Genomic DNA, 13,721 nt, shown 5'->3' with positions numbered 1-13,721 from the left:
CATTTCACAATTATACATACAATGTTCAAATATGTTAGGTCCGTAGCAAGAGATTCCTTACATCTATCTCCCAGAAAGAAGGCTATTAGAGTTTACTCTGTCAATTATATCCACATTCTTTGACAGATTTAAAGTTTAGTTTAAGCAAATTAGCTTTCTCATTTAGCAAGGTTTCTGGTTTAAATACATAGAATTGCATCAATAAAATATTTTCCCAAAGGAATTGTTGAAAAACATTCGATTTGGAAACTGACTTAAGATTCCATAAGGAATTTCTAAACGCTCTTCTTGAATTTTGTCTTTGGGATGTTCACAAAGTCATCAGGGTCTCTTTGTGAGGCTTATGCACTGTGCACATGCCCTGTTTCACCAGAGGTAGAATACACAGTGTGGATGGAATTCCACAAAGTCAGAATCTATGCAGATGTTCCTTCCCTTTTGGTTTCCCTTCAATTTGCAAATCTTGTAATCTAAGCTTGAAGTTGACGGAACCAACATTTAAACCAGTAGAGCAGTATCAGCCAAAAACTCAATCTGTTTTCCATTTATATGTCAAGACAGCATCCTTTTTGGTGGCTGAAAAACTTGTTTTGATTCACAGAGAAACTATGCATGCCTTTTAGTAGTTTTATGAACTGGCTCCTAGATGGAAAGCTTTATTTGAAATCGTCTTCAGTTTAAGTTGCAGCGCAAAAGTAAAAACAATTTTAAATCCAAGGTTCCTCCCTTAATATCATTAAGCATATACTAAAGTCATCTTAAACTATATGGCACCAAATATCTGCCCTCCAAAAACAGTTTATTGTGAAGCAGTCTTCACTGTTATCTGAAGAGACTCATTGAAGAGAGACTTGTTTCTTGTACTGAGTACCAGGACAAGCAAAGAGATGAATTAAAAGGGGCAGAAGAGCATTATAGTGTGTAATAAATATGCTCGTTATCATGACTGGAGTAATGGTTTCATGGGTAGGCACATTTGTCAAATTTTATCAAACAGTCCACTTTAAATATGCATAATCTGCTGAGCTTCAATTATGCCTCAAGAAACATATAAATATATAAACATGAACTTCTTTGGGGAACATAAAGTATTCTGTTCTAGTGAAAGTGAAGAGGCCCTGTTAAAGCCTGACATACCCATAGCAACACAAATGGGATGACAGAATTTTTTCTTATTCCAAAACAGTACTGTCAGAAGTTGATACACTATTTTCATTGGGGAAGAAGAGATTTGAAAAAATTTAAGAAAAAGAATTAACATAGCTTGAGTTTCATTACTAAAGAACTGTAAAGTTCATGCGATCACAGTCTAAGCGGAAATGTGATATTCTAATAAGAACAATATCTCACAAATACTCAGCTCATTGTGAGCTGAGTATTTGTGAGATATTGTTCTTATTACAATAACATGTGGCAAACATCTAATTGGATAATATGGAGGAAAAGTAGCATAAATGGTCACTGATGAATATAAAATTGTAAAAGTAAAATTAAAATATCTTTACAAAGATGTTTGTGAATACGGCCATTGAATAGCTTCCCAAAACAACACAGATCAATGAAGAAAGAAAATAAACATGCTCCTAAATCATACTAAGAGAGATTTAAAAAACAAACAAACAGTAAATTCAAGTAAGATTTATGTGAGGTCGTACAGAATAGAAACTAGGACAGCCTTCTCTTGCTATGGCATCGAGAGCTGAACAATGATGGGTTGCAAAAAGACAGTAAGTTTTGTTTGTTTCTTTAAGTAACTCGATATAACTGAACTATTGAATAGTATATATGTACATTATGTGCCATTAAAACTATTTCAAAATTTAAACTTTTTTAACGTTTGCTTAAAATGGAATTGAAAGAATGAAATTTTCTCATGAACTTTTTTAAAGCCCCTCATACTGAAAACAGGTGAGATCTGGTAGGTCAAAGCCTGGGGTACTGTGGCATCAAAGAAAGGGAACTTCATTATATCCTAAAAGGCAAAAGATGGAAACAAAATGTCCATCTACATTTGAATGAATAAACAAATATAGTAGACACGTACAAAAGAAGACAGAGAAATGAATTTCTGACACTTAACAGCAGAGACATGAGCCTGGAAAACATCAGGCTGAGTGCAATGAGTCTGTACAAAAGCAAATATTGTACGATATCACTTTTATAAAATAAAGAAATACAGAAACAAAGGATTACTAATGGTCTACCAAAACAGAGACTGAGGAGCAAAGAAGGGAAATTCTACTAGACAGGACTGAGTTTATATTAGTACTAGTGGGATGCTTTGAAAACGGATAGAGCAAATAGTTGCACAACTTGAAGAACGCTATCAGTTATTGAACTGTGCACGTCAAAACTGTTGAAATGGCATATGTTTTGTTATTTATGCTTTCATTGCAATAAATTTTTAAAACGAGAAAAGGAGGAGGGTAAGACCATGGCAATGCAGTGCGGAATGTGTACCTGGGGATTCGAAAGATCGAATCAGCTGAAAGGACTGAAGCTATTAGCACAAGGTACGATTTCTTCATAATATATAAAGACAAAGAACCAACTCAACTAAGAAATCAAGTGAATCAACCCAACCCCTAAAAATCGGAATGGTTAGTACTACAGGTTAAAAATCGGAGTTGAAAAAAAAAATCGGAGTTGATTAAAAAATAAATAGGAGTTGATCATTACCCAAAACTACTTTCTAAAAAGGAATGGAGATAATTATTTTATCTTAAGCAAAATGCCCTCAAAAGTACAAAATTTATATGTGTTATGAGTCCTTATAAGTAATATACACACACATGTAACCTGCAGTGCGAGGTTTATAAAACCCGTAAGAGGACAATTATAACAGCAAGCCAACACAATTATGCGAACATGCTAACTTCACTTGTACTTGTTAGTGTTGTCAAGTCTGCTCTGTTCGAGAAAACGGCTACAAAATGAAAATGCATTTCATTTCCATTACTTATGAGGAAAGCTGTAATGAGTAGTTTAGCATAGTACCATTTTATTTCTCATGAAAGAAGCATATGTCTATACAAAAAGGTTATCATTAATATTCACAGAATTATTCACCTACATACAAATTCACAGAATTAATTACAAAAGCCCAAACAAACCAAAGTAAATAGATAAATTAATTGTGGCATATCTGAGGGTGGGGACAAAAAAATTGTGGCATATCCAAATAATATATTAGACAGTAATAAGATAAAGGAATTTCTACATAAATAAGCTGAGGGAAATGAGATGGACCCAAAATAGAGTATACATGCAGAATGATTTAATTTATATAAAGAATGAAAATTAATCTGTAGTGACAGAAAGTAGATGACTGGTTTCCTGGCAAATAGAACCAAAAAGGATGGGAGGAAGGAATTACAAAGAGACAAGAGGAAACGGGGCGGAGGAATGCTCCAATTAATTCTCAATGAAGAAATAATATTAATATACCCAGGAAGTTGCATTAAAAAATAAAGTTTATTACATGTTTTTGTGTTGTGCTGCACTTTGTGTATGTGTGACCTCTGCTTTATGGCAACTGGCATTGGGCTGGGGTGGGTTTGGATCCCTCCTCTGTGTAGCCAGAGGGCATCGGACATGGCCATCATGCCATCTCGTCAGCCTTCCTGAAAAAATCATTGCAGATAAATACTAGGTATAAACACTCAACTCTGACTCCATTGTGTGTACTTTTACCAGGATGAAACTGTCTATTGAGCATCTTGACCACAAACTACATTTAGTCTTCACATATATAAATTACCTAATACACACTTGTCTCATCAATGTGGTGTTTTCTGCCTTTTTTGCTTTGGTTTCCTGTGTCTCTGGGTGCCACTCCAGCCCCTGCTCCATTAGGACGTGACAAAAGGAACTATGCCTGGCTTGTTCTGGCAGCTCTGCAATAATCTCAAGCACACGGTCTGATCCTAACCAACAGAGATAAATACATTTAAAACTTTATTTCACTTTTAAGAATTTCCTGTTCCATATCATAAGGCAGCGGTGTGATCTTCAGGGTACTTGCTACGCGTAATATTCTATAGGTCTTATGTTGCAAAGGTAAAATAACATATATAATTTAGGAACATAGTACAAAGAGCTAAACATTCTTTCTCTACAATCTACCTTCAGCTGTTCAATAGTGCTATTATTATTCATTGGCTCTTTATTCGTAGTCACTAAGGAGAGCCTAATCACAAACAAACCTTCTGGGAATTGGTTAATAAAAATGACAAGTTTGGTTTCCTCAGAGAGTGTATAGTCCTTAGTTTTTTCCATGGTTTTTCCTGCTTCCCTCAAATTATTACAACAAAGTGACTGAGTCCCTGGATCAGTAGCACAATGAACATTATCTTCTCTAAGACCTTAGAAGACTATTGTGGTATGCCGTTAGGACAGTCTCTCACAATAGTAACTGGGTGTCATCAATGAAATAGAGCTATTTGGGGCTAAGTAAAATAAATGAGCTTGATTATAAAGAAAAAAGATGAAGAAGACCAGAGACTCCATCTACAGCAATTTTTCTCCTTATTTGAATTATATATTATAGAAATAAAATTATATATCAAAAAAGAAATTCTTGTTGGCATTTCTCAAGAATAATTCAATTGGCAGTGGTGAGTGTAAGGAGTTGATACAATCCAAAACAGCTGGTGCTTTGTAGCATTTAACAGGATATGGAAAACAACCTGAACAATCTGTATTTCTTCAATGAACACACGGGGGTATGTGATTTTTTTGTACCAGTGATTTTGGTGATATCAAAATCCAGGTTCCATACATGTAGTTTCTTGAATTGAGAGCTTCACTAATTCATAAAAAGAAAATTAATATTCAGAGAAATAACTGAGATGACTATATAGCAAGCTTATGAAATTTCAAGTTGTCAAATCCAAAATTTTATTCCAAGAAAGAAACCAAGTCAGACAAGATAAAGTCTACATTTTCAAGATGCATGTGACATTAAACAATTATCTCCAAGTATCCACCACATGGTTATGTACTTTCTTCATTTCTATTTGATTTACACAGCCACTTTATTTGTTGTCTCTTACTCTTATACCGCTTATTATGTCATTGTTTCCCATTTGCCCACTCAATGGTTTCTCTCACAGTTTGCCTATTTATAACCTTGAGAGTCTTGATTCAAAGAACCCTGGGTACAATGATATCCCGATGTCTACAAGTGGCATTTTTGCTGTACTAAACAATAAAAAAGGAACTCACTGCCACAGTGTAGGTTCTGACTCATAGTGACCCTCTAAGATCGGGTAGAGCTGCACCTGACATTGTACCTCTTTCCAGGAGTAGAAAGGCCTTTCACCCTCACAAATCCAGCAAGACTGGAGAATGTGCACTGATACAGAGAAGAGTTCTCAACACATGGAATCCAGGACAGATAAACCCCCCATGAGAGTAGTGAATACATGAGGCTAGGGGGAAGGTAAGGAGAGAACGGGGAACTGGCTACAATGATCAGTGTATAGGCCCGCACAGCCACCCCAGGGGAAGGAACAAAAATGTAGGTGAAGGGAGACAGCAGATGGTGTAAGATATGAAAGTGATAATTTATAATTGATCAGGGGTCCACGAGAGTGGGAGCGTAGGGGAGGGAGGGCAAAAAAGAGGAATTGATACCAAAACTCAAGCACAAAGAAAATGTTTTGAAAATGTTGATGGCAACATAAGTTCAAATGTGTTTGATACAAGTGATGTATGGATTGTATGGGAGCTGTAAGGGTTCCCAATAAAATGATTTATTAATTTTTTTTAAAAGGAGTAGAAAGGCTGTCATTCTCCACTATTAAACAACAGTATTTCTTAAATTAGCTACCTTTATTTTTCAATACTTATAATCTATGTATAATGCTATACCCTTTGAATTCACTTTAAACAATGTGTTAAAATAAAACATTGTTGAAGTTCCTTTCTACTTCCAAAAAGTCTAATTAAGTAACTGCAGAAGTGTATGTGATATTGAATAACTGAATTCCAGTTCTACAGAAATACTCTTGGAAATAAGTACATAAAACACAGTGTGGGAATTGTACCTGACCTGATCCCACCACACCTAGGCAAATCACATGGGGGAGTGCAGCGGAACAGCAAGGGAATGGAGTGGCAAGGTCCCCAGGGAATGCTGAAAGTGGACTTTGGGGCCAGGGCATGGTGCCCCAACAGACTGGACTGGAAAACGCTCCTAAGGGCCAGCAAACGATCCCTGAACTAACTACAAGCTTTTCTCTTGTGAACTGTTTTGTTCTGTGTCAGTGGTTTATTTTTGTTGTTTTGTTGTCTGTTGTATACTGTTGCTTTGTTTTCCTCTGTCTTGTTTTCGTGCATGTTAGTGTCTCCACAGGTCTGTCTGAATAGGACAGGCTGGATGAACTATCTGGAGGAAAAACAACGGGACCAACAGTTCCGGGGGGACTTGGGGTAGGGGGATAGGGGGGGTAAGGAAGTGGTGTGAACAAACACAGGGACAAGGGAACAACATGGGACCCAAAATGGTAGAGAGGGGGGAGTGGGAAATGATCAAGGGTAAGGTTGCTTAGAGAAGAGGTATACTCTAGCCCAGGTGGCGACAAAGCATGGTAGTAGGGCAGTAGGAAGGTCAAGGGAGATGGAGGAAAGAGCTAGGAGTCAAAGGGCATTTATGGAGGTCTAGACAAAGACATGTACATGAAAATATATATAGGAGGATGGGGAAATAGATCTATGTGTCTATATTTATAGGTTAAGTATTAAGGTGGCGGAAGGACCTTGGGCCTCTACTCAAACACTCTCTCAATGCATGAATACTTTCTTTTATTAAATTGGAACTCTATGATGCTCACTCTCCCAACACAACTGCTGGAGCCAAAGTGGGTGAACAAGTAAATGTGGTGAAGAAAGCTGATGGTGCCCGGCTATCAAGAGAGATAGTGTCTGGGGTCTTAAAGGCTTGAAGATAAACAAGCGGCCATCTAGCTCAGAAGCAACAAAGTCCACATGGAAGAACACACCAGCCTGTGTGATCGAGTGGTCCCGAAGGAATCAGTTATCAGGCATCAAGGAACAAAAAATCATATCATTGACTGCACACCTCCATGATAGGATCGCTGAAGACAAATGGGTGCATAAGCAAATGTGGTGAAGAAAGCTGATGGTGCCCGGCTATCAAAAGAGATAGTGTCTGGAGTCTTAAAGGCTTGAAGGTGAACAAGCAGCCATCTAGCTCAGAAGCAAAAAAGCCCACATGGAAGAAGCACACCGGCCAGTGCGATCACGAGGTGCCAAGGGACCAGGTATAAGGCATCATGCAAAAAAAAAAAAAAGATATATGTGTGTATATGTATATGTGTGTGTGTGTGTGTGTGTGTGTGTGTGTGTATACCATATTGAATGAAGGGGGAAGTGCAGAGTGGAGACCCAAAGCCAATTTGTCGGCCAATGGAGATCCCCTCATAGAGGGGTTTAGGAGTGGAGATGGGTTAATTAGGGTACGAGGTAGTACCGATGAAGAACACAGCTTTCCCCCAGATCCTGGATGCTTCCTTCCCGCCAACTACCATGATCCGAATTCTACCTTGCAGGGCTGGATAGGAAAGAGGTTGTACACTGGTACATATGAGGGCTGGAGGCACAGGGAATCTAGGGTGGATGATACCTTCAGGACCAAGGGTGTGAGGGGCGATGCTGGGAGAGTGGAGGGTGAGTGGGTTGGAAAGGGGGAACTGATTACAAGGATCCACATGTGACCTCCTCCCTTGGAGAGGGACAGCAGAGAAGGGGGGGAAGGGAGACTCCGGATAGGGCAAGATATGACAAAATAATGATGTATAAATTACCAAGGGCACATGAGGAAGGGGGAGCGGGGAGGGAGGGAAAAAAAAAAAAGAGGACCTGATGCAAAGGGCTTAAGTGGAGAGCAAATACTTTGAGAATGATTGGGGCAGGGAATGTATGGATGTGCTTTATACAATTGATGTATGTATATGTATGGATTGTGATAAGAGTTGTATGAGTCCCTAATAAAATGTAAAAAAAGAAAAGAGGAGAAAAAAAAGAAAATGACTAGGGCAAAAAAAATAACTTTCTGAGATATTAATGCTTAAATACAAGCTTACATTGTGTATTTACAGCAAAATCTACAAAAGCTGGAACCTGTGTTTAAGACAAAAACCTGTCAAAAGGAAAACACATGTATTTTTCACTAAAATGAGACATAGGAAAGAAATTAACCCTGCACCCCAAGACAGAAAACTGAGAAACCCACAAAAACTGGCAGTCCTGTCCAGCTCTGACTTCTCACAAGTTGCAGTATTGTGTGTGTGTGTGTGTGTGCATATGATAGATACATGCTGTAGGTATATATAAATGTATGTTTATATTCTACATTAATAGATCTAAAACATTTGGAAATTCATGATTAAAGTATTTGAAATATGACTGATAGATTGAATTATATAGTACATGAATTATATGCCAGTAAAATTAAGGGGGGAAAAGAAGTGTTAACAACATAGATAGTGATACTTATTTAAAATGTAGGTTAGCTCTTTATCTCCATTTTGAATGTTCTAGAAGGTTATGAAGTAAGGATGATTACCCAGTACACAGCACAGAATTAACGCTCAGCTTTTCATGTAGTCAGGAGTTTTGAAGTTTAGAGGTGTGCTAACTCAAAGCCATCTTGAGATCCTTAGAGAAGAGAGTCATAATCACAAAGCTACAAAGACCCTTGGTCACTTTGGAACATTTCGGTAGCCCTGGGTGGCCTGGCCACAGCCTTTGATGACGTGATTTATTTAAGTCCCTACAACTTTATTAGTACGAGTCCGGAAGATGTTCTCGGGTAACCATAAGGCCAGTGACTCGAATCTCCCAGTCATTGCACAAGAAAATACGAGACTGTCTGTTCTTATAAAGACTTGCAGCCTTGCCAACCCTACATAGGATATCACTATGAGTCAGAATTAACTGGACAGCAGTAGATCAGTTAGAGCTTCATAACTGTATTAGCAGTTGAAAAAAATTGCTACCCAAAAGAAAAAGTTACTATACAGTGGAAACAATTTATTATTACCTTGTGAGAATATTGTGATTATGATTTTAGTAGATAGGGAAATAGAGAAAATATGTGATTTTATGAGTCATTTTTACAGTTACTCATAGTCCTCAAATTGTTAAAAATGTAACCAGCAAGTTGAATTAAGAGGAGCATGGTTAGGCTTGAATCCAGAGCATCAATGTGTAGCATCAATGCTTCAGTTTCTTAATATGCAAAATAATAGTACCTATTTCATAGATTGCTGAAAGAAAAATTTTAAAGTTTTTATGCAAAACCTTTAGAACAATGTCGAGTACATGTTGTGGCATCAGTAAATATTAGTTATTTTAATTTGTTTTTCTAATTATTATCATACACATATTAATTTCTATTATATTATGAAATGGCACCATAAAAAATGATTGTTAGAAACGCATAAAAAAGTCTTTTTGATTAATGATGGTCATTCTCTATTTCAAGAATATATTGTGATCTATTGCTATCTTCAATGGTCTCCAGCTATCATCCTGCATGTGAGAAAATGGTGTTAGAAGAAATGATAAAAAGACTGCCCTGAATTACAAAAGTTCTGAGTTTTGCTTTCTTTTCTTCTCTCTTGTAAGAACACAGAATTATGGTTATAAAAAGAATAAGATTTCTTGGAATCAGCCGTCCAAGGCATAGCAACTGGTCTCTATTCACCTGTATATATTTTGATGCAAAGACTGTTTTTAAATGTCCTTACCCAGAAGATCCAATGCTCTTACAAACACCAAGGAGAGGTCTTTTTTCAGCAAAGTTGTCACACTTTTGAGTACCTGATAAGGAGCATAAAATAAAAAGTAAACTTCAAGAAGTGTTCCCATTACTTTCATGTTTCATACTCCCAAAATATTTAAAGTGAAGATATAGCAAAATAATAGTCACTATAAATTTATGTAATTCTTATACTTGTCTAAAGTAGAACACCTATAGCCATTACAGAAATTGGACCAAAGTTTTAATAATCCTTTGGTTGTTAATTTTTATTGGTAGAAAAATACTTGAAGCTCATATTTCTGACAAGATTCATTATCTAGAAAGTATAAAGTATTCTCAACACTCAACAATAAAAAGCAAGCAATTCAAATAGAAAGGGGGCAAAAGAAATGGAGATATTTTACTCTGAAGGATACATGGGTGATCATGATGTCACTACATATCTTAGAATAGCTAAAAGAAACTGTGACAATAAGCAAATATTACAAAATTCAGAGAAAGAAGATATCCTATACAACTGTTGTTGGAAATGTAAAATGGTACCATCCCTAGGGAAACCACCTTGGCAATCAATTTCCTTAAACTTAAAATATATATTTACCATACACACCCAAAATCAGCTCTATGCATTTATCCCAGTGAAAGAAGAGGTCCACATAAAACCCATAACAAATGTTTATAACAAGTTTTTGTCAGTCAAATGTCCTTTTTCATAATCAGAGGTCCTTCGATAAATGGTAAAACAAATTATGGTAGATCACTACCAAAGAATATTACTCAAGACTTTGAAAAGGTAAAAAAAAGACTAAGACAGAAAGAACGATTTGTACACAAAACCACGTGGATGGGCCTCAAAAGCCAATTTCCAACTGTCACCTTTTGCATTAACCAGAATATACATAGTAGTATGCTAAAGAATTTGGGGTGATCAAATAATTCTCTCTCTTGATTGCAATGGCAGTTAAACAATCTACACATGTGATAAAATAACAATAAAACTATTCACACACATTTTACCAAGGTTGATTCCTGGGTTTTGTTGTACACTCATATACAGGCAACCATTAGAGGAAGATGAGTAGAGTAAGCAGAATCTCTCTGTGACTCTAATTATTTTAAACTTGAAAGTTTTCAACATGGAAGAACCGATCCAGGAAGTTTCCCCAGGCACTAGGCCCCATACAGACTGAGTTCGGCAGAGAACGTAATAGAATGGGAGATCAAACTGTGCAGGGCAGCAGCACATGGACTGCAGCTCAAGGTAGATCTATATTTGCACGGATTCCAAATACCAACAGTGTCTGTAATGCTGTATTATTTGGAAAATCGATGTCTTCCGTGCATTCGCCTTATACCACGGGGGGATGACTGACACGGTTTTGCTTTACTGTTCCTATGAGGTTTTCTTTTCTGCCTTTAGCTCCTTTTGTTTTGTTTTTCCTCATTTGTTTGTTTGTTTGTTGCTGGTGCTGGTGTTGGTGAGTCATATGTTGGGTTCTAATTTGTCATAAAAAAAACTCCCAAAGTAAACTTCACTCATGCAGCTCTCAGGGACAAGCAGGTGGATTCTTGGTTCCTAATTAACTCTAGTCCAAATCCAAGAACAATTAGTTCTGATATCATGGACCTACTCAATACTTGCCCTCATAAAATGATCACTAAAGATAAGGATGCTACAGCAAAATGTGGTGAATACAGATGGAACCTGGCTATCAATTGGAATAGTGTCTGAGGTCCTAAAGGGTTGTATACAAACAAGCACCCATCTAAGAGAGAAATCAATTAAATCCATATGGAAAAAGCACACCAGCTGATGTGATCCAAAAGATACAATAACAAAATTCAAATATGACAAAGGGAAAAGTACCAGAGCTAAAACTGTGAACACTCAATTTGTGGAAGACAGTGGTAGCCCAAACCAAACCCATCTGCAGAATATTGAGTCAGAGGAAGCGCCAAGCTTATCCCCTCTAGACACAAACAACAGTCTCAAACAGCCTTACCATCAAACACAGACCACTGTAATCCTGATTTATTGGCTCAAACTTGATAGCCAGGTGACCTCCCTGGACCCAATCTGAATTTGTTCTAGGCGCAAGGATCTCTTCCTTGGATTTTGCAAAAACTTCTTCTGTGGCTTTTTAAATATTGATGGTGGTCTTTTTTTCTTACTCGTTTGTATTTTTATCTTCATAACACTATTGTTTTATTCTTACCACTTCACTTTGGTTTTGTTCTTGATTATTTAGGTTGGGTTTACTGATTGAGAAGCACAGGAGTGGATGCCTAGAGATAATGACTGGTGCAAGGGTTTTAGAGGATGTCGAGGTACGTTGGGTGGAAGGTGGGGCATGGTAAGAGGATTTCAGGAGTAAGTAATAAAGGCAGTAGATGGAGGGAGCACTAGAACAATTTAAAGGTGATGTAATTGTGGAGTGAAAAAGAAAAACATTTTCTTAAATTGCTGTGGTAATGACTGTACAATTTTTCCTGATATAATCGAATGATTAGATATGTGGATTATGTGCCAATAAAACTGGAAAAAAATAGTTTTCAAAATGAAGGATAGAATGTTAAAACTTCTTGTGGTTGAACTATCATTGTTTTGTTTTATTTTCTGGTAATAAACAAGTTTTTGTTTGCTCATGAAAAAGGCATCTTTGATCTTGTTAAAATTACCTATCTTCAGCTCCTAGTACTGAGTGTTCTGATCTGGACCACATAGAGAAATGCTCATAAAAGGGGAGAAAAAAGAGGTGTGTGGGGGTGGTGGGGAGATATAAAGCACAATTTCCGAGTTTCAAAGAATCCAGACTTAGCAGACTGATTGAGCCTGGAGGACTCCCTTGATTTTGGAGCCCTGGTAGAGGGGGCTACACCACCAGCTGCTCTGTGGTAAAGATGGGACTGCCACTGCTGTAAAAAGTGCAGGGCAGCGGCTCTCAACCTTCCTAAAGCCACGACCCTCTCATACAGTTCCTCACGCTGTGGGGACCCCAACCATAAAATTATTTTCATTGCTACTTCATTACTGTCATTTCACACTGTTATGAATTGTCTTGTAAATAACTGGTATGCAGGATGTATTATCACTGTTACAAATTGAACAAGATTAAAGTATAGTGATTAATCACAAAACAATGCCATTATATATTGTGAAATATTTATGTCCAATTACAAACAATGAAATTTTGTCTTGAAGCATGGTATAGCCGGGTACGTGTTATGTGGGCGTATTTGCATGTGGGCAGATCAACATGAAGATAGAGGAGTGATGTCTCCATTCCTAAAACCATCAGAAATATGTGTTTTCTGGTGGTGTTAGGCAACCCTGTCAAAGGGTTGTTCGACCTCCAAAGGGGTCACGACTCACAGACTGATTGAGAACCGCTGCTGTAAAGTCTCGAAAACCCAAAGGAGCAGCACTACTCTGTCCTATAGGTCCCTGAAGAGTCACAATTGACTTTATGGCAGAGTTTCATTTTTTTGTTGTTCTTCAAACCTTCGATTGTAACTATCACCTGAAGACACCGTTAAACTACACTTTAGTGCAAAGAATAAAGACTGTCACCCTTGATTACTACTACATTTATTATTTTTTATTCTATAAGATCAGAGAAAGGGTCAACAGCTATTTTAATGCACAGAAGAGTAGGTTGGAGACAAGGAGATTAAACAAATGAAAGTAAACCTACAAGAAAAAGAACCAAAAATGTTGATGCAATGGGAAGAATGTAACCAATGTTGCTGGTGATTACGCTATATACTTGAATATAAGCCGACCCGAGCATAAGCTGAGGTACCTAATTATTACCTGGGAAATCAGGAAAACTGATTGACTGGAGTATAAGCCTAGGGTGGAAAATGCAGAAGCTATTGGTGAGTTCCAATAATCAAAACAAATGAAAATAAAATTACTAAAAATTGAGAC

General features: G+C 37.2%; 1 protein-coding gene across 10 annotated transcripts in view; it reads right to left on the bottom strand.

The window, feature by feature from the left end:
- Positions 1-13,721, bottom strand: part of BCAS3 (BCAS3 microtubule associated cell migration factor) — a 553,715-nt gene that overhangs the window by 470,636 nt on the left and 69,358 nt on the right. For all 10 annotated transcript variants that reach the window (XM_075561479.1, XM_075561480.1, XM_075561485.1 and 7 more), the window contains exon 7: positions 9,777-9,849. In XM_075561479.1, coding sequence (XP_075417594.1) covers positions 9,777-9,849 — 73 coding nt within the window. The remainder of the gene's footprint in view (positions 1-9,776; positions 9,850-13,721) is intronic.

Source organism: Tenrec ecaudatus, chromosome 10, assembly GCF_050624435.1.
Source record: "Tenrec ecaudatus isolate mTenEca1 chromosome 10, mTenEca1.hap1, whole genome shotgun sequence".
NCBI classification, from domain to species: domain Eukaryota; kingdom Metazoa; phylum Chordata; class Mammalia; order Afrosoricida; family Tenrecidae; genus Tenrec; species Tenrec ecaudatus.
Note: the sequence above shows the minus strand (reverse complement) of the source record. Positions and strands in the feature narration are given on the sequence as shown.